This window comes from Muscardinus avellanarius (genome assembly GCF_963383645.1).
Source record: "Muscardinus avellanarius genome assembly, chromosome: 4".
NCBI classification, from domain to species: domain Eukaryota; kingdom Metazoa; phylum Chordata; class Mammalia; order Rodentia; family Gliridae; genus Muscardinus; species Muscardinus avellanarius.
In genome coordinates, this window is record NC_137789.1 from 3,259,668 (window position 1) to 3,285,189 (window position 25,522).

The 25,522-nt window shown below is 53.5% G+C and overlaps 1 protein-coding gene across 27 annotated transcripts in view; it reads left to right on the plus strand.

The window, feature by feature from the left end:
* The window catches only part of PTK2 (protein tyrosine kinase 2), a gene marked incomplete at both ends in the record, with an annotated part of 164,837 nt that overhangs the window by 116,384 nt on the left and 22,931 nt on the right, over positions 1-25,522 (plus strand). For all 27 annotated transcript variants that reach the window (XM_080694191.1, XM_080694202.1, XM_080694211.1 and 24 more), the window contains 5 exons: positions 1,065-1,165; positions 4,348-4,437; positions 7,075-7,279; positions 19,983-20,094; positions 24,309-24,395. In XM_080694191.1, coding sequence (XP_080550317.1) covers positions 1,065-1,165; positions 4,348-4,437; positions 7,075-7,279; positions 19,983-20,094; positions 24,309-24,395 — 595 coding nt within the window. The remainder of the gene's footprint in view (positions 1-1,064; positions 1,166-4,347; positions 4,438-7,074; positions 7,280-19,982; positions 20,095-24,308; positions 24,396-25,522) is intronic.

Here is a 25,522-nt window from a genome sequence, read left to right on the forward strand (position 1 = left end):
GTGGCCAGAGCACCACTGGGCACGGCTCCTTTCCTTCCATAAGTATGACCAGAGCCTGTGCTTGGCACCAGCGCAGTGGGCATGGGAAATGGTCCCCGACAGGTCAGCTGTCCCGGGACTTCCCACTAGTAACAGTGGCGTCAGTGGTATTCTCTGGAGTCCAATTCGTAGTCTGGGAATCTGTAGTTTCAATGCAAGTGTCAGTCCATAAGACGAGTATTGTGTTAGTTACTGTTTTGCTATCCAGCATTAAAACAAACTATCAGCCAGGCGTGGTGGTGCACACTTGTGATCCCAGCATTTGGGAGGCTGAGACAGGAGGACCTGGCTCGCGGACAGCCTCAGCTGCTACTTAGTAATGCTCTTTGCAACTCAGCGAGACCCTGTTTCAAATCAAGACTAAAAAAATAGGCATGGCGGTGTAGCTCAGAGGTAGAATGCTCCTTGGTTTCATCCGGAGTAGTTTAAAAAAAGTGTCAGCAAAATCCCAAGTCTTGTGTTCAGAAGATAACTTATTTAATGAGATCTCCTTGGTAATGGTGAAGTTACAGGCACCAGTTGTATATGCCTATCAATTAATGCAGTTGCAATAAGCATTTTCATCATTTGAGACTATATTTTGCTATCATTTAGAATAATTATCAACATATTCATGAGCAAATATCTACCAAAAGGAATATATATGAAGTAAAATTATGTATTTTTAACTTATAACAACTCTATTTGCATTGCAAATGAGCTCTTTCAAAGTACCTTTTAGGCCTGGCAGAGGGGTGCACGCTTGTAATTCCAGTACTTGGGAGGCTGAGACAGGAGGATTGTAGCTTTTCAGCAAGCCTCAGCAACATACTGAGGCTCTCAGCAAATTAGTGAGACCCTGTTTCCAAAAAAAAATAGAAATAGGGCTGGGGGTTTAGCTCGGAGGTAAAAGACCCCTGACTAGAATCCTTTGTACCACATACACACAGATGTTATCTTTTCGTATATCATGACATGATATAAATGAGTTTGTGGGTTTGTTTTTATTGCTGTGTGACTAACTGTCCCAACTCCCACCTGACCAGGGACATTGCTGCTCGAAATGTTCTGGTGTCCTCAAGTGACTGTGTAAAACTAGGAGACTTTGGACTATCCCGATACATGGAAGACAGCACCTACTACAAAGGTAAGGAGCGAGTGGCACGAAGCTGCCTGTGCTGTCCCGAGGCGAGCCCTGGCCGCCACGGCTCGCCTGTCAGCAGGCCGCGCTGCAGCCTTGGGCACCCCAACCCTGCCCTCCCCAGGGCGACCCAGGCGGTCCCGGCCTACTCACGGAAGAAAAGGATTAATAGATTGCACCACATTGAGATTATTTTTGGTTCTGCAATAAAAGGATAAAATGAGAAGGTTCAAGGCCGGGCGTAGTGGCGCACGCTAGTAATCCCCGCGCTTGGGAGGCTGAGACAGGAGGATCGCGCAGGTTCAAAGCCAGCCTCAGCTACTTAGTGAGGCTCTCAGCAACTTAGTGAGACCCTGTTTCCAAATAAACTATAAAATGGGTCTGGGAGTGTAGCCCGGAGGTAGAAGGATTTCCAGGAACCCCAGTACCACCAATAATAATAAAAAAAAAAAGACAAGGTTCAGAGTATGAAGAAACTGTTTGCCACCCACTCGGGCAGCACTAGACCGCAGGATGCACTTTCCTCGGGGACATGAACAAAACACACTGAGACCTGAGCGGGGTCAGACGCCAGTCCTGAAGAGGCTGTATGGGCGGCAGGCGGCGCCCGGAGCTGTGCAGCATCTCTCTGCGGAGATAGGAAGAGCCGGGTCAGGGCCAGTGCTCACCCAGCAGCACGGTGAACCAAACTCCCAGCGAGACTTGCAGAGACACAGCCCACCTCCCAGCTGCTGTCGGGGTGGACAGGAGGCCACTCTGGGAGAGGGTTGGCAGTCTTACAGATTACTATTTATTTGTTTATTTATGGTACTGGGAATGAAACTACCAAGGGGCATTCTACCTCTGAGCTACACCCGCAGCCCTAATTTTTGTTCTGTGTGTGTGTGTGTGTGTGTGTGTGTGCACACGCACACACACAGATGGAACCCAGGGACTTTTCTACCTCCGGGCTATACTCCCAGATGTATTTTTGTTTTTGTTTTTGTTTTTTTTGTTTTGGTGATACTGAGGTTCCTGGAAGCCCTTCTCCCTTTGGGCTACACTCCCAGACCTATTTTATATTTTTTATTTGGAAACAGGGTCTCTTAAGCCAGCAAGGCTGGCTTCGAACCTGCGCGATCCTCCTGTCTCAGCCTCCCAAGCACAGGGATTACAAGCGTGCACCACCACGCCTGGCTTCCAGATGTATTTTATACTTTATTTGGAAACAGGGTCTCACTAAGTTGCTGAGAGCCTCACTCGGTAGCCAGGGCTGGCTGCGAACCCGTGTGGTCCCCCGTCTCAGCCTTGCGCATGCTGGGATTACCAGCGTGCCCCCACTCCCTCAGCCGTCTTACATACCAAAGCTACACCTTTCACTCGGCACCACAGCGGGGCCCCTGGGTGTTGACCCTGGAGAAATGGAGGTTCACACAAAACCATGGCCACCAGCCTTTGCCTATTTAAACCACAATCATTGGACATGCGAGAAAAGGTCAGTTGGTTTTTTGTTTTGGCTTTATAATCATTCAACTTAAAAAAGACCAAGTCAAGCCAGACAAAGTGGCGCACAGTGGTAATCTCAGTACCAGGGAGGCTGAAACAGGAGGATCATGGTTTTGTGGCCAGTGCTTGGTGATCTAGCGGGACCCTGTTTCAAAATAAAAAGGACTGGGAGTATAGCTCAGTGGTAGACTTGGTTCAGTCTTCAGTAAAACCAACACACAGTTTTCCACTATTGAAATATATTACATATTGAACTCAAATTTTAGCTTGCCTAAATCCTAGAATTCCAGTAAAGAGCTCCCTTTAAGTAGTACGATTACCAGGGATTCATAACATTTAAATAGTGCTTGAAATGGACACTTGACAGATTTACACAAATATCCCTCAGAATAGTCAACAAGGTACATTTCTTCAGCTTTAGGAAGATATTCCCTAAAGTAAGGGATTCGTTAAAAATCTTCTTAAGCGCTCCGATGTTGTTCCGGGGGTGGGGGGTGCTCCGCAGCTCCACCCGCAGGCTCAGGCGCCGCTGCTCCCACGCACCTGTTCTCACAGGTTCTCTGGCCAGCCATGATCGCAGTGTCCCCTGCCGCTGGCCCACAGCAGGAGAGCTCCTTGGGACCTGGTGTGGAGGGTGTGTGCCAGTGGGCGTACCGGGTTCCCTGGGCGGCAAGAGGCTGGCTTCAGCTGCCCTCCGTCACTGTCCCCTTCCTGTGTTGGTGGAGACGTGGCCGTCGTGGTTGTGAGTGGATTCCATATGTGTGCCCTCACCTATTTGCTATTGTTTGTTTCTAACCCCTAAAGTCAAAGTCAATATTTACAGTACTTTTTTTTGTTTTTTCATTTAATTTTGGGTACCCCAGTATATACCTTTGTAATCAAGGTCCTCTCCTGTCTCAGCCAGAGAACTGGTCTGGGCTGCTCAGGCAGAGCCTGCAGCTCTGTCTTGGGGATCAGCCGGGTGGGCTTGAGTCCCACTCCTGCCTCTGAGTGGAGTGGGCCTCCAGCAAACCACTTACCAGCTGAGCCTGTTCTCAAAAAGAGAAGAAGAAATAAAACTTACCAGAAAGTCGTTTTAGTCTAAGCTGGTGTGATGACACACACCTGTAATCCCAGTACTTGGGAGGCTGAGACAGGAGGGTCGTAGGTTGGAGGACAACCTCTGCAACTTAGTAAGTCACTAAGCAACCTAGCAAGGCCCAACTTGAAAGTAAAATGGGTCCGGTGGTGTAGCTCAGAGATAGAACGCCCTGGGTTCAACCCCCAGAACTGCTTGCAGTCTATGTGGGATTTCACATAAAGACCTTTCCCCAGGAGCACTGGCTCCGCGTTTGTACGGCTTTGTACATCTGGCACCCTTGAAGACTGCATGCGCGTTAGTCTTGGCAGGGCGGAACTGAGCCAGGCTCCCTCCCTGCAGAGGAAGGCCTCTTCTGGTCAGCTCACCCCTCTGCCTCTGTGCTCCCTGCCCCTGGAGAGGGGAGGACACCAGCGTGCCCTGTCCCTACCCGCTCCACCCACTCGTCACCCCACACACCGCAGTGTCAAGGAAACGGAGGCTGTTTTCCCAGACACGGGAAAGGTCCAGAGGCAGCTCCCTGAAGCTTTTGATTTCACTACTGAAACTCTCAGCTAGCTAGCCTAGCTGTTAGGTTCTCAAGCAGGTAACAGAGAAAATTTATTTTCTGAAATTAATCTTCTAGCTTCCAAAGGAAAATTGCCTATTAAGTGGATGGCTCCAGAGTCAATCAATTTTCGACGCTTTACCTCAGCTAGTGACGTGTGGATGTTTGGTGAGTATTTTTTAAAGTTCTCTGCTTTTTGCAATGGTATTTCTGTGCTTTATAACATAAGTCTGGCATACCCTCTTTGGAATGTGTAGGGGGCCGTGTTCTCCAGGAGGCGTGCAGGGGCACATCTGAGGGGCGGCACAGGCCACGCCCGGCTCCGCCTGCCACACGCCGCCCCACGCGCCTCTCTGTCAGCTCTGCTCCCGGAGAGACTGTGTGTCCCCGTCTCTCTCCTCTGCACCTCTATCTTGCTGTGCAGGCGGGCACCTGCCATGTCCTCTGGCCGCCCCAGGACTGCACCTGTCCTTCGTCTGTCCCCCTTCTCCGGGCTCTGCTTGTCTCGGGCCGGGAGCCGACCGTCGTCCTCGTGGCTTCTCCTCCACTGTCTGGTCTGTCCTCCCGCTGCCCACGCCGTCCTTGTCCTCCTGCTCTGTGGATTACGGCAGCGCCTCCCCACGGTGTAGACGCGTGGCTCTAGTTGGTCTATACTGCGCACTTGAGCGGCTTTGGCCAGGTTGTACGAGGACCTGCTCTTCTCAGTGGATGACAGTGCTGCCGTCTGTCCTCGTCCTCCCTGCGGTCCTCCCCGCGTTCCTCCCCACCGCGCCTGTGAGCAGGCGCCTGGCCGGGCCTCTCCTGCGCCCCGTCCTCCGTCACACTCCTGCCTGTTGATCTCCTGAGCAGCCTCTGCAGATTGTATCTGTGAGGCTAAGGACGCCTCAGGAAGCGGCCTTGTTGCCTATGTGACTTTTCTTCTATAAATAAGAATAACTTCGTGTGTGTCAATTAAGTGTCCTTTCCTTTTCTTCTGTCTGCTTGTTGCTGGTTTCCAGTAAGCGTTTAGTGACCCAGTTGGTGATTAGGAAAAGGGAGGGACTTTGAGGTAGTCCAGTCAATGTGCAAAGAAAGGTTTACACCACAGTGCTGGCCATGTGGCCAACCGAGTGAGCTGCCCTCCCAAGGACATTGTATTGTGAAGATTCTCAAGTGTCTGTTTTTCACATTTTAATATTTCTGGAGCTGGCGCGGCTCTGAACGTCAGCAGCCGGTTGCAGCTGGCCTTGGGGTGTGGGGGCCTCTGTCAGTGCCCTTGCCTGCGCCGAGTGGATGAGTCCCTCTGGTTCATACTCTTCTCCCCAAAGCCACGTGCTCGTGAAGGACCCCTTTGGTCAGAATAAAATTAAAGTTCTAGGCAAGAAGAAAGGATTGTATCATACTAAATGGGTAGCACTTCCCTTTCCCGTTCCAGCAGCGGCACCTTAGATTTGATTTGGTAAATACAGTATTTAAGCTGGGCACGGTGGTTCTTTCCTGAAATCTAGTACTTGAGGGGCTGAGTCAGGAGGATTGCAGCCTTGAGGCCAGCCTCAGCAACTTACTGAGACCCTGTTTCAAAATAAAAAATAAAACTAGCCAGGCGTGGTGGCGCACACTCACAATCCCTGCGCTCGGGAGGCTAAGACAGGAGGATCCTGCAGATTCCAAACCAGCCTCAGCTACTTAGTGAGGCTCTCAGCAACTGAATGCGACACTGTTTCCAAACAAAGTATAAAATAGGTCTGGGAGCATAGCCTGGAGGTAGAAAAGCTCCTGGGTTCTACCCCCAGTGCCACAAAAAAGTTAAATAAAACTGGGCTGATGGTGTAGACTGCCCCTGGGTTTCATCCCCACTAACACACACACACACACACACACACACACACACACACACACAGTAGATTATTTAAAGAAATATAAGGTTATTGTGAAGATTAAAGATAATGCGTATAAATTTCAAAGGTGGTGCCAAGGACATACCAAGGGACAGCTAGTGTCCTGGCTGCTCCCAAGAGTGTCTTCATTTCTGGTGAGAAAAGCCACGCTGAAGCATTATTTTTGTCAGACTCTTGGAAATTTCTGGATCGTGGGGCAATTGCTTTGCCTGTCACATCTACATGGTAGGCTTCATTGCGCAGTCTCTGCTCGCCGCCTGGGCATGGTTTATGCAGGACGCCTGTTGTGATAGAGAGTGATGTAAACTGACAGAACCCCTCAGGCGAGCATCGGGAGAAAGACATTGTAGATGTACCTAAGAGGGCCGGGGCTGTGCAAGAAAAGGCAGGCTCACCGCACGCCCCGCGGAGGCATGCTGCCTGCCGCAGGGCCAGAGTGCGGCGGCTGGAGAAGGCTGCAGCAGGCACCCACGCCCGTGCTCCCTGAGGAGCAGCCTTGCTGGTTCCCCGGAAGGTGGTTTCAGCAGGAACGCATTGGGCTCCCGAAGGCAGCGCACAGGTGAACTCTGACTTGGCAGCCCTGCCTGCGTATGCAAGTGGTTTGGGAGGGATGGCTGCTGCCCAGAGGTCCTGGCTCGAGCGGGAAGGCGGGGCTGTCGCCGGGTGGACAGGCCGGGGCCTTGGGCCGAGGTGTCAGCGCTGCTTGCCATGGGGGCCGTGGTGGGGATTGAGCCACCCCCTTTTGAGCTGGTCCTTCAATCCCTGAAGTAGCATGGCCTGTGGGCCACCTTCTAACACAGGGTTTTCAGAGACAAGCCCTACAGCAAGTGTGACTCCACGGCTTTCTTAGCCAGCCTCGCCTCGCCCGGGCGCTGCCGAGGCGGGTCGCACTGCCGCTCACTCCGCTGTTTTCGTTCCCACCCCGCAGGTGTATGTATGTGGGAGATTCTGATGCATGGTGTGAAGCCCTTTCAAGGAGTGAAGAACAATGACGTGATCGGTCGCATTGAGAACGGGGAGAGGTTACCCATGCCTCCCAACTGCCCTCCCACCCTCTACAGCCTTATGACGAAATGCTGGGCCTATGACCCCAGCAGGCGGCCCAGGTTTACTGAACTTAAAGCGCAGCTCAGGTAGGAGGGGCGGAGAGGGCCTGGGCGGGGGCAGAGCTCGCCGCTCCTCCTCTGCAGTCCTAGCTCCCGGGCTCCTCGAGGGCACGCGGGGCTGCGCGGTTTCCTCTGCAGACACGGTCGCTCCACCTTTGACTTGCCTTTTTCTGTGCCTCACTGGAGCCGCTAGCGAGTGACACCTCAAGTTCCTGGCACACTCCGGCTCCCTCGCCGCTCCCTTAGCTTCTGGCTTGGCGTGGCCAACTCGGCCCACAGTCCGTGCCCTGATCCGTCTCCAGTCGCATCTCGCCTTCCCCTCCCGGTGCCCATGCTCCCGCGGCCGCCATGGCTGTCACTCCTGGCACGGCCGGCTGCTCTTCACACACCACCTCCAGGAAGCCCCCTCGCCTCCCTGTCCCCATAGCGATGCCTCCCTTGGCCATGTGCTGGAAGCCCGCTGCCTGCTCAGATGTCGCGTTCGGTACGCACCCTTTGCCAGGCCTCCAGCAGCACCCAGCCCCCTGGAGGTGGCACAGAGTCCTTGAGAGGCTGGCCCAGGGAGGCCCTGGCCTTCTTGCCTGTGCCCCATCTCAACTCAGTGCAGGAATGAATGGGCTCGGAGCTCGCTCACGTCTGCAGCCCAGTGCCAAGCTTAGCACCAACCACCATGTTCAACTCCGCTGAATCTAGGTGGAGACCTAATACTTGCCAAAAGAGTATTTTAACGATACATAAACAGCTCTGTGTCTACTGGACCACCTGTTTTCACATCTAGGGAACTTCCCTGATTTTATAAAGTTTTTGTTTGTTTCTTTGTTACTTGTTGTAGTTTAGTCTTTAAAAAAAGAAAAAAACAACTCCAGTCATCAGAGTTCAAAGCCCCTGCGAACTCCTCCAGCCTACACTTCTTGGCCGTCCCAAGCCCGGGAGCTTGCTCACCTGCAGTGGCTCAGCCTGCTGGGGCCTCCTCAAAGGAGAGCGTCTGCAGGAGGGCCAGGCCGTGGAAGCAGGGTGAGGACTTCTTTCAGCAGGCCTTGTGCAGTGCTCTGTGCCTGGTGGGCTCCGCGGCTCAACAGTGCCGGGCCGGTGAGACCAGCCAAGTGGGCCCGCCCTCACCCAGAGACCGCAGGTGTTCTACACAGCAGTGTTCTACACAGCAGTGTTCTTGTCTCCACGGTTTTCTTCAAGCTGAAAATGCCCAGTATCTTAAGTTAATTCTCTCATTTCTTAGTTACATTACTCCTGCCAACACAGCTGGTTTCAGTGTTTTTTATTTCACGTTTTACTCAGACATTTCTGTCCTCTTTGATCTTTACTAGAACTCGGAATCTCTCCGTGAAATTCCCCTGCGTCCTGCCATCGAGCCCACCTAGCTGGCTGGCATCTCCCACTCACTGGCTTTGGCCTCACCCTGCCATGGGTGGCGGCCAGGCCAGCCTCGCGCTTCCGGCTGGTCTGTCGGGCACCTTTGCCTGTGGCTTTGGTCCTGCCCTTTTCCCACAAGTCCCCGCCTGAATTTTAAACTGTCAGCCCAAAGCAGCCCCTCCCTGTCCTCTGAGCCAGCCCTTCTCTCCCCGCTCCTGCCCAGCTGTCTGGCAGAACTAGCGTGGCCTTCCTGACCGTCACCAAGGAACGGAGGCTCCTCTGCCCTACACGCCTGCCTGTCCTGGTCCTGAGGCCTCCTCCAGGCCCCAGCCCGACGCCGGCCCCCGCAGTTCCTGGCTGTCCCCTGGCCCTCTCCTGCGCTGGCTCTTCTCTGCCTGGCGCTGAGCGGCCCGCACCCCCGCCGCAACCCTGTGCTCCTGTGATTGCCGCGCCTGCCGCGCACCTGGTGCTGGTCACAGATGAGCCAAGCACTTTTCCTGCCCTCGAGGAGCTCACAGTCTAGTATGTCTCCTCCCTACTAGACTGAGGCTCCTTGAGGGCAGGGATCGTCCTGCTCGCCGCGGGCCCGCGCCTCCAGCCAGGCGCCCTGGCCGCGCCTCCCCGAGGGTGCGCCTCTCCGCGTGCTCCAGCACAGGTGACGGAGCTTTCCTTCATCCGCCGCCCTGGGCTTCTTGAGGGCAGGGATCGTCCTACTCACCACGGGCCTGCTCCCCCACCCCACCCCGGGGGTGCACCCTCTTCGCGTGCTCCAGCACAGGTGACGGAGCTTTGCTTCATCCGCCATCCTGGGCTTGCCTGGAAGGAGTGCCCTTTGCCTTTGGAATCTTAATAACATGGCTGCCAGTCAGCTGGTAGGGCTGACCTTCACAGTATGATCACCTGGGCAGTTCCATGAACGAGGTGTCACAGTGATGAGGCAGGTTCTCTTACCGGTTCTGAGAAGGTTTTTATGCCATCCAGGGCTTCCACAGGAGTAGTCCGTGTCGGGTAGCACTTAGCCACAGCAGGGCAGGCAGCCGTTTGCCACGCCCATCCCGCCCAGGGCGCGCTCTGCGGGCACAAGCCATTGCGCTGGACCCTCACCATGGTGGCCTAACCCTTTCAGAACCCAGCTGGCTAGGCAGAGTCCCAGGAAACGCACAGATCCAGGGCGCCCGTTCCCCTCCTGGTTCCCTGTGTGCAGGAGGGAGTCGCAGAGGAGAACAGGCAGCCTGCAGGTGGCCCGGTGTCAAGTGAAAAGTCCCTCGCTGGCAGGGATATTGTAAGTGATAAGCCATGAAATGCCTCGCACTCTAGCATCTTGGTTATGACTGACATATTTTAAGAGCGCACTAAAAGGTGGGGGGGGTAGCCACTTCGATCTCCAGCCTACACCCCCAAACCTATTTATTTTTTACTTGGAAACGGGGGCTCGCTAAGTTGCTAAGGCTGGCCTTGAACTTTCGATCCTCCTGTCTGAGCCTCTCAAGCACAAGAGTGCATCAGCCACACACCCAGCGTCTGAGTATTTGTTTAACTGGGAAGCCGTTGGGGGCTGTTTTGTGAATTCTGTTGGGTGCTTGCCAAGGAGACGCTAATAAACAGTCTTGGGAGCTTCTGCTCTGACAGCATTGCTTGGCAGTGTTCTTCTTGGCTAAGGCATTTGACCCACTCAAAAAAAGAACATCAGTTTATCTCAGTCGAGGGAGATGTTGTAAGTTCATTTTAAATTTATAAGTCCTTTTCAGATGAAGGAGGGCAGTAAACGAAGTCATCCATTGAAAGTGCTGGGCCAGAACTGTCCTGTGTGTTTCTTAACTCTATTGTGGTGTAATGAACACCAGCACTGGGTGGAGTACTGAGGAACAGCCCGGTGAATTTTCACAGATTAGATAGACCCTGTAACCTGTATCCAAAGCCGAAGTCCACCACAGAGCCCTCCCGGTTCTGCCTGTCCTCGCAGGCTGGCCACTGCCCTGGCCACGTCCGGCCCCGCCGGCTTTGCAGCTCCGTGTGGACGGTGTCGGCCCGTGTGCGGTGTGTGTTGCGGTTGCTTGGCATTTAGCTCGTGAGGTCGTCTGTGTTGATCAGGTTGTACGTCATTGTCAACGCTGTGTTGTGTCTTGGTGAGTGCACTATAGCTGATCTCTCCATTCTGCCATTCGTAGACATTCACACCCTTTCCAGTTTGAGGCACTTAAGGAAATTCCTCAAGCTGGGTGGCGCACAACTGAACACCAGCTGCTTGGGAGGCTGAGGCAAGAGGATCACAAGTTCTCGGCCAGCCTGGGCAACTGCGCAAAACATTGTCTCAAGACAAAACGGGCTTCAAGTGTAGCTCAGTGAGAGAGCACTCCTGGACTCAGTCCTCAGCGCGTGCACAGACACACACACACACACACACACACCCACCCCTCCAGGAACACAACAGTAAGTAGCTGGTAGTAATGAAGCTTTTTCTGAATGTCCAGGTCATCAGTCACAGTCAAGTGGTCTCGGGACCGCCTGGTTGTTTGAGTCTAAATTTAAGATAAGTGGCAACAGAACTGCAAGAGCGTGCGCCGCGGAGGCAGACCTGAGTTCCAGAGTCTCTGCCGCTGGCTGTCCTGGGGAGCACCGCAGGCCTCCCCGCCGCTTTCCCTAAGTGGAGATATCCCCGACAGCTACTGCCCAGGGTACCGCGAGGTGCGGGCGCCCTGCAGTGCCGAGAAGCTTTGAAGCACAGACGTCCTGTCTGTCCAGATGCTAGGAGAGCAAGCGTGCCGTCTCTGCCCTTCAGAGAGGTCTTCCAGGGCCGGGTTCAAAGCACCGCTCTGCAAGCAGCGTCCCTCATGGTGCTGCGTCCTTCCTGGTCCTTGTCTTACAGCGAGAGCGCGAGGTAGATATGCGCTCTGGGTTTGATTAATGACATGATGTTACCTGTGCCCCTGTCTGTGTTTTCTTTTTACTTTTATTAATAATATTATTATTGGGGGGTGGTAGGGATTGAACTCAGAGGGCTTCTACCTTTGAGCTACATCCCAACCCTATTTTATTTTGAAATAAAATATTTCACTGATTTGGAGAGCCCTGGCATTGAACCTGCAGCCTCTTGGCTCATCCTCCCGTGTTCTGTCTTTTTTCTAAATATTTTCATATTTGCTTCCAAAATTCATTTCAGAGGTGGTACCTGGACACCGACATAGCTCAGACGCGGTGTTTCCTGTTCCTCTGTCCTCCAGGTCTAGGGCTTCTCTGAAGAGCGGCTCATCTCCTGGCTTTCCCGCACACTTCTTCAACTGTTCACAGCATCCTCAGCCTGCCCAGTAACAGAGTAACCGTAGATCTAAATTGACTGGGGGTTAAGTGTAACATGCAACTTGTTCCCACCAGAAACACCGTCCCAGCTGTTTTCTCCCCAGTTTATTCCTTTCTTCCCTGGCTGTGCCTACACCCTGGCCACCTCTCCTGCAGAGAGAGTTCCCTGACCTTAGGTGGTGCCTCTGCTTCTGCTCACAGAGGGGCAGCGAACCACAATGGATGAGAGACGGGGCTGCAGAAGAATGCCGGCTCCACATCTGCCACCAGGCCGCATGTGCGCGAGGCCCAGGTGGGAGAAGCCAAGGCCGCCATGGGCTGTGTGAGTGCCAGGCCAGGAGGACTTGCCTGTGCGGCCAGCAGCTGATCTCCCGCCCGCTTTCTCTCAAATTGGTATTTCAGCAGCACTGTTCCATTCCTTTTTTTTTTTTTTTTTTTTTTTTGTGGTACTGGGGTGGAACCCAGGGGTTTTTCTACCCCTGGGCTATCTTCCCAGACCTATTTCATACTTTATTTGGAAACAGGGTCTCAGTAAGTTGCTGAGAGCCTCACTAAGTAGCTGAGGCTGACTTCGAACCTGTGCGATCCTCCTGTCTCAGCCTCCCAAGCGTGGGGATTACAAGTGCACCACCATGCCCGGCCTTCCATTCCATTTTTAGTGTCCCCTGGCAATTACAGTGTACGTTGTCAACTTTTTCCTGTTTCCTGGGAGCGGTCCTCGTGCTTCCTGGAAGTGGAGACCCTGCGTTCCCACGCAGTGCTGTGTTGCCGTGTGTCGTCGCATCCACGTGTGACGCTAACCCCACAGCGTAACGTCCCGGCTTTGTCTTCAGTACGTTTTAGAGGCAGTAGGAAAGCCTTCTCCATGTGTCCCACGCGGCACCCCACTCGTCATCAGCCTGAAGAACTTCTGTGGTGTTTCTTGTGGTGCCAGGTCTGTTGGTGGTGCATGCCATTAGTTTTATTTTATCCAAAATGAATTTAACTTACTTTGCTGAATATAGACTTCTTAGGGGTTGGTTTATTTTTTCCTTCAGCGCTCTTTTTTTCTCTTGTGGTACTGGGGGTTGACCCCCCAGGGGCGTGTTCTGCCTCTGAGCTACTGAGTTCGAGGCCGTCCTCAGGCGGTGAGCTTCCTGTCTCTGCCTCTCCGCTGCTGGATTACAGGTGTGCACCACCACACCTGGCTCCCTTCGGCACCTTGAGATCATCCGGCCACAAGTGGTGGCATCTGCTGTAATCCCAGTACTTGGGAGGCCACAAGTGGTGGCATCTGCTGTAATCCCAGTACTTGGGAGACCGAGACAGGTTCAAGGCCAGCCTTGCCGACTTAGTGAGACCCTGTTTTATTTCAGAATAAAAATACAAGGGGCTGGGGGTGTGGCTGAGGGGGAACGCCCCTGGGCCCAGTTCCCAGGCTAAATAAAAGAGGCCCTTCAGCTGCCTCCGGCCTCTGTGGGTGTGGCAGTCCTTTCTCTCTGGCAGATTCCGTTGCTTTCTACCTTTGGTTTTCGACAGTTTAAGCAAGATGTGCTGGGTGTGATTTTTCTCTAGTCATCATGCTTGGGGTTTTCTGAACTTTTAGGACTCTGTGAACCTTTTACCTTTTGAAACATCTGCCATTTCTTCAGACTTTTTTTAATTTCATTTTTTTCACTTTCCTTCAGAGACTCCAGTTGCATATATATTAAGGTGTGTGTGTGTGTGTGTGTGTTACTGGGGATGGAACCCTTCTACCTCTGGGCTACACTCCCAGACCTATTTTATATTTTTTTATTTGGAAACAGGCTCTCTCAAGCCAGCAAGGCTGGCTTCGAACCTGCGTGATCCTCCTGTCTCTGCCTCCCAAGCGTGGGGATGACAAGCGTGCCCACCACGCCTGGCTTTTTTTTCTTCTTCTTTCTTTTTTTTGTGGTACTGGGGATTGAATGTAGGGGCATCCACCTCTGAGCTGCACCCACACCCCTCTTTTGTTTTTGTGTTGAAACAAGCTCTCTCTAAGATGCAGAGGCTAGCCTTGAACCTGTGATCTTCCTCTCACTTCTTTTATGTTCTTGAGCAAAGTGACTTCTTTGAACCCCTTGCCTGCTGGCTCCCGCTTTGAGTCCTCTTTGGCGTCCGCCTCCTTCGAGTCTCTAGAGCAGGTTTCCTTTCCACGCTGGTTTATATGTCCGTGACTAGAGGCTATATCCTGGGCATTGTGACCAGTGAGTTGCAACAACTCTGGACTTAGTTGCTCCTGTCCTCGGAGTTCCTTGTGTTTAAGTAATGGCCTGGCTGGTTTAGGATGGCAAGTCCTGCCTGCTGTGGAGCACAGCTTCAGTGCTTCTAGCCCTAGCTGGGCTGCTTGGAGCCTCCCTCCCCGTGCCTGGTTCCAGAGTCAGCGGGAGACCTAGGCAGCATCTCCAGTCTGCCACTGTGGCTCCCCTCCCTGGCTTTCTTCTTTCTGGGACCTCCCCTTCATTTTCTACCAGCTGTGGTGCCTCTAAGCTCCGCCCTCTGCTTCTAGGATACTGTGTCTGCCTTCCAGCTCGTGGCCCTTAGAGAGTGGGGGAGCCACCGTGGTGCCCCTCCTCGCATTGGTGCCTGCCAGAGTCTGACCGCTCCTGGCTGCTGTCCTAAGCTGCCATATAATTGTTTCTTGCATGTAGAGCTTATAATTCTAATTCACAAGAGCGCTGGTCAATGAAGAGCCATCACCATTTTAAAGGAAGGTGCCAGGAGAAATTGCTTTTTCAAAAATAGTTTGAGCTAGGATGGGTGGCGCATGCTTGCACTCCCGGTACTTGGAAGGCTGGGGCAAGAGGATTGCAGGCTTGAGCCCCTGTTTTAAAAATAAAATTAAAATAGGGCTGGGGGTATAGCTTGGAGGTGGAATGTGCCTAGGTTCAACCCTTCATTAAAGATCATTTGAGGCAGCCATCACAGCAAGCAGGCAGCCGCGCCGGGTCCTGCCTGATGCTGTAAGTCACGGTAAGGAGGCCCCTTCCCCATCCTGTCCCGCAGCCGCCTCCAGCCCTGTTTTCAGCAGAGATGCAGCGAGTTTGCTAAAGGTCAGTTTCATTCCTGTGTGGTGAGGCAATGTGGAGGAATTCCAAGAGATCATGTTTCCAAACTGGTGTTCCCATGAACTTGCCAGAGCAGGCCTGTTTGCTGTAAACTCTTTTCCTCAAATTTATTGTACTATAAACCCAGACTGAGGCTGTGTCCAAAGCGAAGTTTATGATGTCATCCCTTTGTTTAGGTGATCGAAGTCCAGTCTTCTTAAAAAATAAAATTCTTCTTCCCGTACTAAATAAACAGTGTTTCTTATTCTTTAAAAAATGCTGGTTTCGCAGTTTGAAAGAGTGTCACAGTCACTCTGGGACACGCAGTAGAGATTGAGTAAGTAGGCCTCCTTCTGTCCTGGTGGCTGTGAGGGGGTAAAGTGCAGCACTAGCCAAGGTCTTCTCGAAGTCCGCCTGCTCAGCCTCTCCACCCGTGGAGGTCGCCGCTCGAGCTCAGCATCCACTGGCCCTTCCCATCCCTGCAACTCCGCTCAACTGGAGAACTGTTCGTGTGTCTCGGCTCAGCACTGGAAACAAGGGGCCTACCAGACCGCTTTCTTGTTCCCCATCAAGATGCCTGACATGTGAACTCACATTCCGTTGCCCCAGAAGGGAAATTTCGTAAGGCCTGCTCCCCATGGGGTGGTGAGGCTGTTTCCCAGGGGGCATCGCCGGCCGAAAGGGAGCCCGAGCAGCCCCGAGTCGTCTGACCGACTGGCTGCTTTCGTGGTTCTTTGCTTTAGAGTGAGGGACACACTTGCGTTCTCCAGGAGTCTCCTCGCTGGCGCCGTGGGTGCACAGACGCCATTAGCAGGCGTGCTCACGTGTGCCAGGTGATGAGTTCAGCTCTCGGTGGTCACTTACAGGCGAGGTTGAGCCTTGGGAAGCACCACTCCGCACGACCCCGAGGGCTGGCCGCCAGTTCACATTCAGCAGCTAAAAGCTTTCCAACGGAATGTTTTGCTGCTAAAAATATTGGGAGTTTGGGAAAATATGCCGGAGTTTGACCTTCACGACACCGCACATTCCAGCTTGAGGCCTGGGCTCTTCAGCCGCCGCCGGAAGACCGGCTCACCCATGTCTTCTTGGGCCCTCCAACTACGGACTGGACGTCCGCTGTAAAGACAGATCTTTTGAGCTATTTCTGTTCCTGGTTACTCTGAGCAGCGCCGTGCAGTTTCTCAGAGCACTCGGCATGCTGTTTTGGTGTGGAGTAAAGCGCTGAGGTTGCAGGAGCTGCCTCTCAGTGGCCAGCGTATTCAGTGGAGAAGCATTGCAGGTCCAGAGCGCGCGGGTACCGTGTAGTCGACAAGAGGAGCCGACTGCTGTCCACAGCCTCAAGCCACACATGCAGCAGTAGCCAAGGGCTCAGAGCAAGATTGAGGGAGACCATGAGCTCAGAAGTTCAGAGGCAAGGGAGCGACCGCGCAGTCTGGGCAGGTTCCCTGGTGGCCTGGAGCTGCACGGTGCCCGTGTGTAGGCTTGGGGCACAGTAGCCTTAAGATCAGCATGACCCAGTGCCGGCAGGTGCACACCTGTAATCCCTTGGGAGGCTGAGACAGGAGGATGGATCATTTTTGAAGCCAGTCTCAGCAACTTAGTGAGAGCCTGTTTTAAAATCAAAAAGGGCTGGGTTGTAGCTCAGAGGTAAAATGTCCCTGGGCTCAGTCCCCAGTACCAAAAAAATAAAGATCAGGGTGGCCCATTTCACACAGCAACCTGTGTGAAATGGGTGGGCCCAGTAGGACCTCTTTGTGGAGTGTCCATGCCAGCAAGGAATGCTGAGTCCTGGGATGTTAAGATTGGGCTCTGTTTATTTTAGGGACAGGTGGTTGAGCGGGCTGGATCCCGCCCCCAGGGCCTGCGAGGCTTTCCACTGTGGTCCCAGCGGCAGGGGCGTGGCTGTCCCCTCGTCCTGGGCAGTGGGGCCCACCGTTCTGCCGCCTGCCATTTGTCTGCTGACCGGTTCGTTGGACAGTTAAGAGGCGTTCTGATAGTTGTGGAGTGGAGTCGCGCATGAGCTCTTTGGGAATGTGGAGGCCAGCGGTGACTTGGAGGGAGGGGGGTTGGAAGCTTGGAATATACGTGGGCATTGGCCAGGAGAAGAGCGAAAGGCCTGCGGGCAAGGCCACCTACAGGTTGGGGCATCCCTGCGCCCCGGGGAGAGGGGAGTGGAGACAGCGCTCCCTCTCTTTGGAAGGGTGGTGGTCGCTGGCCCGTGCATGGGCTGACTCCAGACACACCCAGGGCTGCCTCGGGGCTGCAGCGCCCGTCCCTCCCCAGCACCCAGCACTTCCCAACAGTGCCAGGGACTGTGTTTCCGTGGCATGTAAAAGCTATACCACAATGCACCAACCAGGAGGTTGGGTGGATTCTCGGACACACGGCTGTGCCTCGACATCTCAGACTCCCGTTGCATTGTGCTCGCTTGGAATGCTCGCAGCTCCCGGCCGGGGCTGCCGTGGGCACCAGGGACGCACTGGATGGGCATCCGCCAGAGTTCTTTTAATTTGTTAGAGCCTCTTGGGTTTCAGAGCTCTTTATAGATGGTCTGAATTTCATCTTAGTCTTCACGGCAGCCCTTCTAAAGCAGTAGTTTAAAGAGGCCCAAGGCGGAGGCTGCTGCCTGGCACAGCCACCTGTCTGGCAGAGCTTGCACTGAACTCAGGCTGGCTCAGACTTCTTGGCCGGATGTCCCGCTCGGTGTATTCGTCACTGATGAGCACTGGATCTTTGCAGCTGAGTCACCTGTCCTGTGAGCCACAGTAATGCATGCACTTTACCCACGGGCTATAAGTTACTCACTCATATATTTAATGTTAGCTATGTGCCAGGCACTGTTTCATTCAAGGTGTAACTGGGTTCTACAGAGTCACAAATGCAAATAGTAAAGAAAAATATTTTTTTTCTTGAGTTACTGGGGATGGAACCCAGGGGCATTCTACCACTGAGCTACACCCCCAGCCTTACTTTTTATTCTTTGTTTTGAAACCGGGTCTCACTGAGTTGCAGAGGGCCTCACTAAGTAGCTGAGGCTGTCCGCGAACCGCGATCCTCCTGTCTCAGCCTCCGAGTGCTGGGATTCCAAGCGCCCACCGCAGCCGACTAGTAGTAAAGAAAATACACACGGGACGGGACAGATTTCCGCGTGCAAAGTGGGCAGGCTGCGAGGTGCGTGCGGCGCAGGGCTCGTGTGCTTGGCGTTCCGCCTTCCTCCCAGTCTCCTCCCGTGCCTGGCGCGCTTCTGGGCTGGTCCCTGTGCCGCCGGGTGTGCCCGACACAGCTCCTCTCCCTCCAGTGCTGATGCCTGTCATGCCGTGCGTTTCCTGGTCCTTCTTGACTCCTGCTCAGAGCGCCCCTGAGGCTGTGCGGCTGGTGCTGAGACAGCGACCAGAGCAAAGCCCCCCAGCCTCTCCCAGGGAGTGAGCGAGCTTCTAGTTTCTTTCTTTCTTTTCTTTCTTTCCTTCTCTTTTTCTCTTTCTGTACTGGGGATCTAACCCAGGGCCATTCTTCGTATGAGCTACATTTCCAGCCCTTTTTATTTTTTTGTTTTGAAATAGGGTCTCAGCAACCTCGCTACTTGCTGAGGCTGGCCTTCAACTTGCAGTCCTCCTGTCTTAGCCTCCCAAGTACTGGGATTAAGGCATGCACCACCACCATGCCCGGCTGCGAGTGTTTTTGAGGTTGAAGGATAAGGTGCACCGTGCCTCTCGGTGCCCTGTGCTCCTTCCCTGGGCTGCACACTCGGCCCGGCACGCCTTGCCTGTCCTGGAGGCTGCTGAGGCCCCGGAAGTCTGCAGCATGGCGTTGGTCTGCACAGCCCCCAGCCATCCCACTAGGACAAGAAGCAAGACGCCTGTGAGGAGGGTGCGGGCTCCTGGCACTGGGGACTTTTCTGTAAAGTGGTAGCATGGCGTTTCCTTGAGGAGAGCATCCTCCCTCCTCTATGGAAACGCCTTTGAGGTCCTCCCTGACGGTTTGCTGACTCAGATGAGCTCTGTCTTCCTGATTCGGGAGGCGCCCGTGTGAGAGCCAGCAGGCTGTAGCCTCCAGCGCGGCAGGAATGTCTTTTTAAACAGTCAAGAAAATTCCCAGATTAGAAAGAGTCTGTGCGGCTGATGTCACTCTTTCCTGAGTAACTCGGGCTGGTTATTTACTGCACTGCCTGCCGGGGGCCGGACGTTGAATGGGCTTCATTATTAGAGCCCTGGGTCGCGGGCATGCAGGCAGGAGCTAGCGCTCCGCCGCCCTCGGGACGAAGGTTTCTGAGACCTGCCGCCCACCGAGCCCCGGGGAGTCCGCGTGCGTGGAGTGGGAAGCTGGCCAGGCCGCACTCTGGCTGCCTTCTAAGGCGCCTCTATGGTGGCGCACAGCCAAGACTAAGAGGCCACCCCACAGTCAGTGGAGGGCGGCGGTGCGCCGCGGCGGTGGCCATGGCGGTGCGCGGGCCTTCTGACGGGCTCTGAGCAGCCCGGCCGTGGTGAGTGGGGCCTTGCCAGCTTAGGGCAGATAGCTCCCCAGAGCACTGGTCAGTGCTGTGGCATTCCCTCCTCCTCTTGCTGATCCAGTAAAGTGCTCGGGAAGCTGGAAGTTAGTAGGAAGATCGGACTGAGCAGCGGAGGGAGATTGTCGGCTGTTACTGCTTGGCCCCTGCACTGGGAGCTGGCGAGTCCCCCGCGTGCGAGCTCGTGTGCAGCGCCCGCCGTGTAGATGGCGCTTGGTGGGCGGCTGGCATCTCTCGGGGCTGTTCTGGTCCGCTTGAACGCGCGTGGCCTTCTCTCGGCTGCTCCTTCGGTCGCGGCGGCCTCTTTCCAGCTCTTCTTGTCTGTGGCTGCACTCACAAGGACCAACACGCTAGAGTCCCGCGCGGGCGAGGACCTGGTGCTCCTTCCTTGGGCAGGCGCCTGCCCTTCGGGTCCCATCCCTGGGGTACACCGCGCTCCTGCTCGGGCCTGGGTGGGCTGGTGCGCGGCCCTGGCTGCCGCCCCTGACGCTGACGCCCTGTGTTGTCTCTGTAGCACAATCCTGGAGGAGGAGAAGGCTCAGCAGGAAGAGCGGATGAGGATGGAGTCCAGAAGACAGGCCGCAGTGTCCTGGGACTCTGGAGGGTCTGACGAAGCGCCACCCAAGGTAGCCGGGGCCCCACCCCGGGGGTGGGGGCTGCTTTAAAGAAACTTCCGGAGCCTGTGGGGACAGCTGGTGAGAAGAAAGCCGCAGCCCGTCTCACCTGCTCCTCCTCCACTGCGCCCTCCCGGCCTGCCAGCACTCTCCTCTGCCTCCCCTCACCGGGAGCCTCCTCCTGTCCTTCTATCAGAGGCCCCTCAGGGTCAGTCGGGGTTAACGCATCAAACCCAGCCGCAGGTGCTTCATGGTTATTTCAGAGTGAAATGAACCTAGCTCTGCTGTCCACCCGCCAGATTCCCCTTTGTTGTTAGTGTTTTGCTGAGAAGCCTGTGCACATTTTCTGCCTCTTCTGAGATGTACCAGCCTGTCTGCGTGAGCGCACACCTTGCCTGCCCACGCACCAGGTCCCCGCTCATCGTAGCCCACCTCCTGGTGGAAGCCACAGCCTTCCACTGAGGCCAGGCTGGCCAGTGACTGGTTGGAGGGCACAGTCGGCCATTCAGCCCTTCCCTTAGGTTTCCAAGTCTCCATAAGCCTTCTGCCTTGCATAGGGTGGCCGTTCACTCCGTGGCTTACTGCCATGAATAATCCAGTTCCCAGCTTTTCCTGGGAAGTAAAAAGATAGTAGGCATGTTTGTTTTGGGGTTGTGTGTGTACGTGCGTGTGTGCACAGGGTTTGGACCAAGGGGCATTCTGTCTCCAAGCTACACCCACAGCCCTGTTTTATTTTTTATTTGGAAACAGGGTCTCACTAAGTTGCCAAGAGCCTTGCTAAGTTCCTGAGGCTGGCTTTGAACCTGCGATCCTCTTGTCTCAGCCTCCTACCTACTAGAATTACTGGTGTGCACCACCACACCAGCTATTTGATATCTGTTTGACAAGTATTTACTTCATCTCCTGTTTGAGACTTCAAAAATTTGTTAACACGAAGTACTACTTAAATATTGTACTTTTTAGAATGTTTTATCACGATGTCTGAAAACTCTCTTGGTCATCGTGTCGAGCCGTGTGAGGGTAACTGGCTGTCACACAGTGGAAGTGATGTAGGTGAGGGCAGTTCTGAGGGGACGCAGGGAGCCTGGGCCCAGCCGCCCTGCCAAGGAGGCTGTGTCGCCTGCAGGGGGCGCCGCGAGCAGCCAGGCGTGAGAACACTAGCTCTGCTCCTTCCTAGTTTAACGAAATATCCTTAGTGGCCTGCTGAAAAGACACAACAAAGCCCTCGTCCTAGCACTAATACCTGCCATGTTCTGTTTACAAGTCAGCCCGTGGGATTGTTTTGTATGTGTGTGTGTGGTACTGGGGATGGAACCAGAGGCATTCATCTTCAGCCCAATTTGATTCTTTATTTGGAAACAAGGTCTCACTAGGTTGATGAGAGTCTCACTTCTTGCTGAGGCTGTCCTCGAACCTGTGATCCCCCTGTCTCAGCCTCCCAAGTACTGGGATGACACGTGTGCAGCCATGCCCGGCGGGGCCTCTGTTTAATTCTGTACCAGCTGCAGAACAGTCCTGTGCTGGAGCGGGTCACCTGTGTGTGTCAGGACTGAAGCCCAGTGGCTCTGCTGACCACAGGCTGGAGACAGCCAGCCCCGCCTCGCTCTCCTTGCAGTGAGTGGTGGGGACCTGGCTAGTGAGGTGCCTCGTCACGGCACTCACTCGCACGGACATGTCCTCCAACAACGCCGTGCACTGCACTGCCCAACTCGGGACAGAGGGGTGTGTGTGTGTGTGTGTGTGTGTGTGTGTGTGTGCGCGTGTCTGTGTGTGTGCGCGCGCACGTCGTTAGGGATGACCCAGTGCCTCATACGTGCTAGGCAAGGGTTCTGCCGCTAAGCCGCATCTCTCTCTCTCTCTTTCTCTTCTCTTCTCTTTTCTCCTTCCTTCCTTCCTCTTTCTTCTTGTGCGTAGTCCTGGGGGTTGAACCCAGGGTTGTTTCACCAGTGAGCTATACTTGCAGGTTTTTTATTTGAAGCGGGGTCTCCTGAAGTCAGTAAAGTTACTGTACCCTGGCCTGGTCTCGTGATCCTACCGTCTCAGGCACACACCGTCGCATCTGCCCACCCCCACTTTTCTGTGTCCCGGTATATGTGGCCTTGAACCATTCGGTTTCACGGTTTTGTTCAGGTTCATCAGCGGGGTGGGGCGCTTCGCCTTTTCTGGATTTGGAGCACAGGGAGCAGCTCTTTGTTCTGACTTAAATACCCTCCTCTCACTTTCTCTAAGGTGTCTTCAGAGGGCTTATTTTGGGGCTCTTCTCGAGAGGTTCTACCCTATACCAAGGTTCACTTGTATAAGGCAGGAGTCGGCGGATGTAGTCCCCTGTTAGGCCTCAGCCAGCCTCAACGGCAAAGCATTATGACCACAAAACTAATTATTAAAAATACTCTCAAGCCAGGTGTGTACGCTTGTAATCCCAGTACTTGGGGGGATCAGACAGGAGGAGCATAGGTTTGAGGACAGCCTCAGTAAGTAATGAGACTTTCATCAGCCTAGTGAGACTCTATTTCAAAATAAAAATAATATAGGGCTGAGGGTGTAGCTCAGAGGTAGAATGTCCCTGGGTTCCATCCCTAGTGCCACACAAAATTAGATATATGGATTCATCCCGGGCTGGGGTCACAGCTCAGTGGTAGGGTGCTTGCCTAGCAAGCACTGAGGGCCCACCTTCAGCACCACACGCATACACAATCTCACTCAATACCAGTTTTTTACGCTTTACTAATCATTGACCCCCAGCCAGGAGAGCCCCACACAATGCCATTCCCACCTGGGTGTGTGGCTCTCCTGCAGGTTCCTAATGAATTCGTGGAGGGCCTCTGGCTAAGAGTGCCTCAGGACAGCCACTTTCCTGTCACAGAGGTGAATAGAATTCAAGCTTGTATTAAGTTTGAAGACACCATGTTTGGGGAGAGGTTGCTGGGGATAAAACCCAGGGGCTTTCTACCTCCAAGCAACACCCCCAGCCCGCTTTCTTATTCTTTATTTTGAAACGGGGCCTCACTGAGTTGCAAAGGGCCTCGCTAAGTAGCTGAGGCTGTCTGGGAACCAGGATCCACAGGTCTCCACCTCCCGAATGCTGGGATTACACAGCCGAACTATTCTTTAGTTTTGAAAAAGGGCCTTGCTAAATAGTTGAGGCCTCCTGTCTCAGCCTCTCAAGTATGGGGATTTTAAGCTTGCACCACCACACCCAGTGCTTATTGTGGTTTTGATTTGCATTTTCCTGGTGCCCAAAGGTGTGAACATCTTCTCATGTGTTTTCTGGTCTCTGGGAGGATATTCAAATCCTTTGCCCGCTTCTTAATTTGATTGCCATTTTAGTATTGACCTATAAGGATTTTTTAAAATAGATTCTAGATATATACCAGGTACTAGGGATTGAACCCAGGGGCATTCTACCTCGGAGCTATATCCCCAGCCTTTGTATTTTTTAATTTTAAAACAGGATCTTGCTAAGCTGGCCTTGAACCTGTGATCTGTCCTGGAATTACAAGCATGCACCACTGTACTTACTTGGCTGGATATAAGACTTCTTAAGAGATCAGTTATTTGCTGGCATTTTATAACATTCTTCAGGTTATCCTTTCATTCTCTGGGTGATATATCTATATCGTGATATAGATATACTTTTTTATACTGGGGATTGAACCTAGAGGCATTCTACCCCCACTACACCCTCAGCTCTTTTATTTCTTTATTTAGAAACAGGGTCTCACTAGGTTTCTTAGATCCTTGCTACATTGTGTAGGCTGGCTTTAAACCTATGATCCACCTGTCTCAGCTTCCCAAGTACTGGGATTACAAGTGTGTGCCATCATGCCCTGCTGATACATACCTTTTGCAATGCAAAAGTTTCTAATTTTGATGATGTCCAAATCTCTTATTTTCTCTTTTCGTCTGTGGTATTTTTGGTATCCTAGCTAAGAAACTTGCCTAACCCAGTTTCCTTCTAAGAATCCTGTGGTCTAAGTTTGTGGCCATTTTGACTTAGTTTCTGTGAATACCATGAGGACGCGGTCCAGCTTCGACATGCGTAGGTCCAGTTGCCAACAGCACTTGCTCAAAAGACTATTCTTCCCCCATTTACATCTGTTAGCATCCTTCATTCATTATTTCAACCAAGGTCTTGGAGAAATGTCTTTTCCCATTAATTTTATAAGACTTGGGTTTGCCACAAGGAAAAGGCCCATTGACGTGACGCTCTGTTGCTTTGTTCACAGCCTAGCAGACCTGGTTATCCTAGTCCGAGGTCCAGCGAAGGGTTTTATCCCAGCCCACAGCACCTGGTCCAGTCCAATCATTATCAGGTACGCACGTCGTCACAGCTGTGAAGCACCACTTGACCAGGCAGCACTGGTGGTGGTGGAAGGTACACTGCATATACTTCTGTTTCTTGTTCTTGCTATTTGGAAGCAGAAAGCCAAGAAAGCAGTCACCCTAGTCATTGCCTAAGTGACTCTTGTCTGGGCAGCTGGAGACGTCTTGGGTCAGTATGGGCTACAATTCTTAACTGCGGGTATTAGGATAGTAAGGGAGGACATAGGCCCCGTTTCTTATAAGAAAAGACCCTAAGTGCAGGGTGTGGTGGCGCACGCTTGTGATCCCAGCATTGTAATCCCAGCATTCGGGAGGCTGAGACCGGAGGATCGCAGTTCGCAGACAGCCTCAGCTATTTAGTGAGGCCCTCTGCAACTCGTGAGACCTGGTTTCAAAATAAAGAATAAAAAATAGGGCAGGGGGTGTTTCTCAGAGGTCAAAGCCCCTGGGTTCCATCCCCAAACACGCAAAAAAACAAACAAACAAAAAAAAAAACCACTGAAAATAGCAGTGATACAGTACTTAGTGTTTAGTAGAAGATTTTTATTCATAATCGGTAATAGTTCAGAACATTAAAACCAGGTAAACTTGAGGCTCTGTGCCTGTTGATTCTAGACCCCCTCCCCTAGTTCTAGAGTATTCCATGGCTCACAAGCCTTCCCAGTGATTCTGAGGGAGTGTCTCGGGCAGGGCAGGGCAGGGCCTGGCTGGCTGGGGTGAGTCACTGGAGCCTCCGGGACACCCAGTGAACAAGCCACTCTGCCCTGTGGGAGTGGCTCCCGCCCGAAGCCAGAGCCTGAGCAGAGAGGCGCTCAGCTCTAGGTGAGCGGGTTGGTACCCGGGCTCTGGCTGACAGCAGAGCCACCTGTGGGACCACCCAGGGTCCCATGCCGTGGGTGCGGTGCTGCGCCTGGACGGCGTGTGCGGTCTAACCCACAGCTGGAGAAGCCCCGAAGGGCTCGGCCCTGCTGTGTCGGAGCCTGCGCAGTGTCTATTAAACAGTGAGCGGATTAGAGCCAAGGTAGGACCGCCTCTGCAGCCCCCACTGTCCCTGCCTGCCGCTGAGCCCTGCGCAGGCACCCGCTGTGGCTCCGTGCTTGAGCACGGGGGTCGGCGT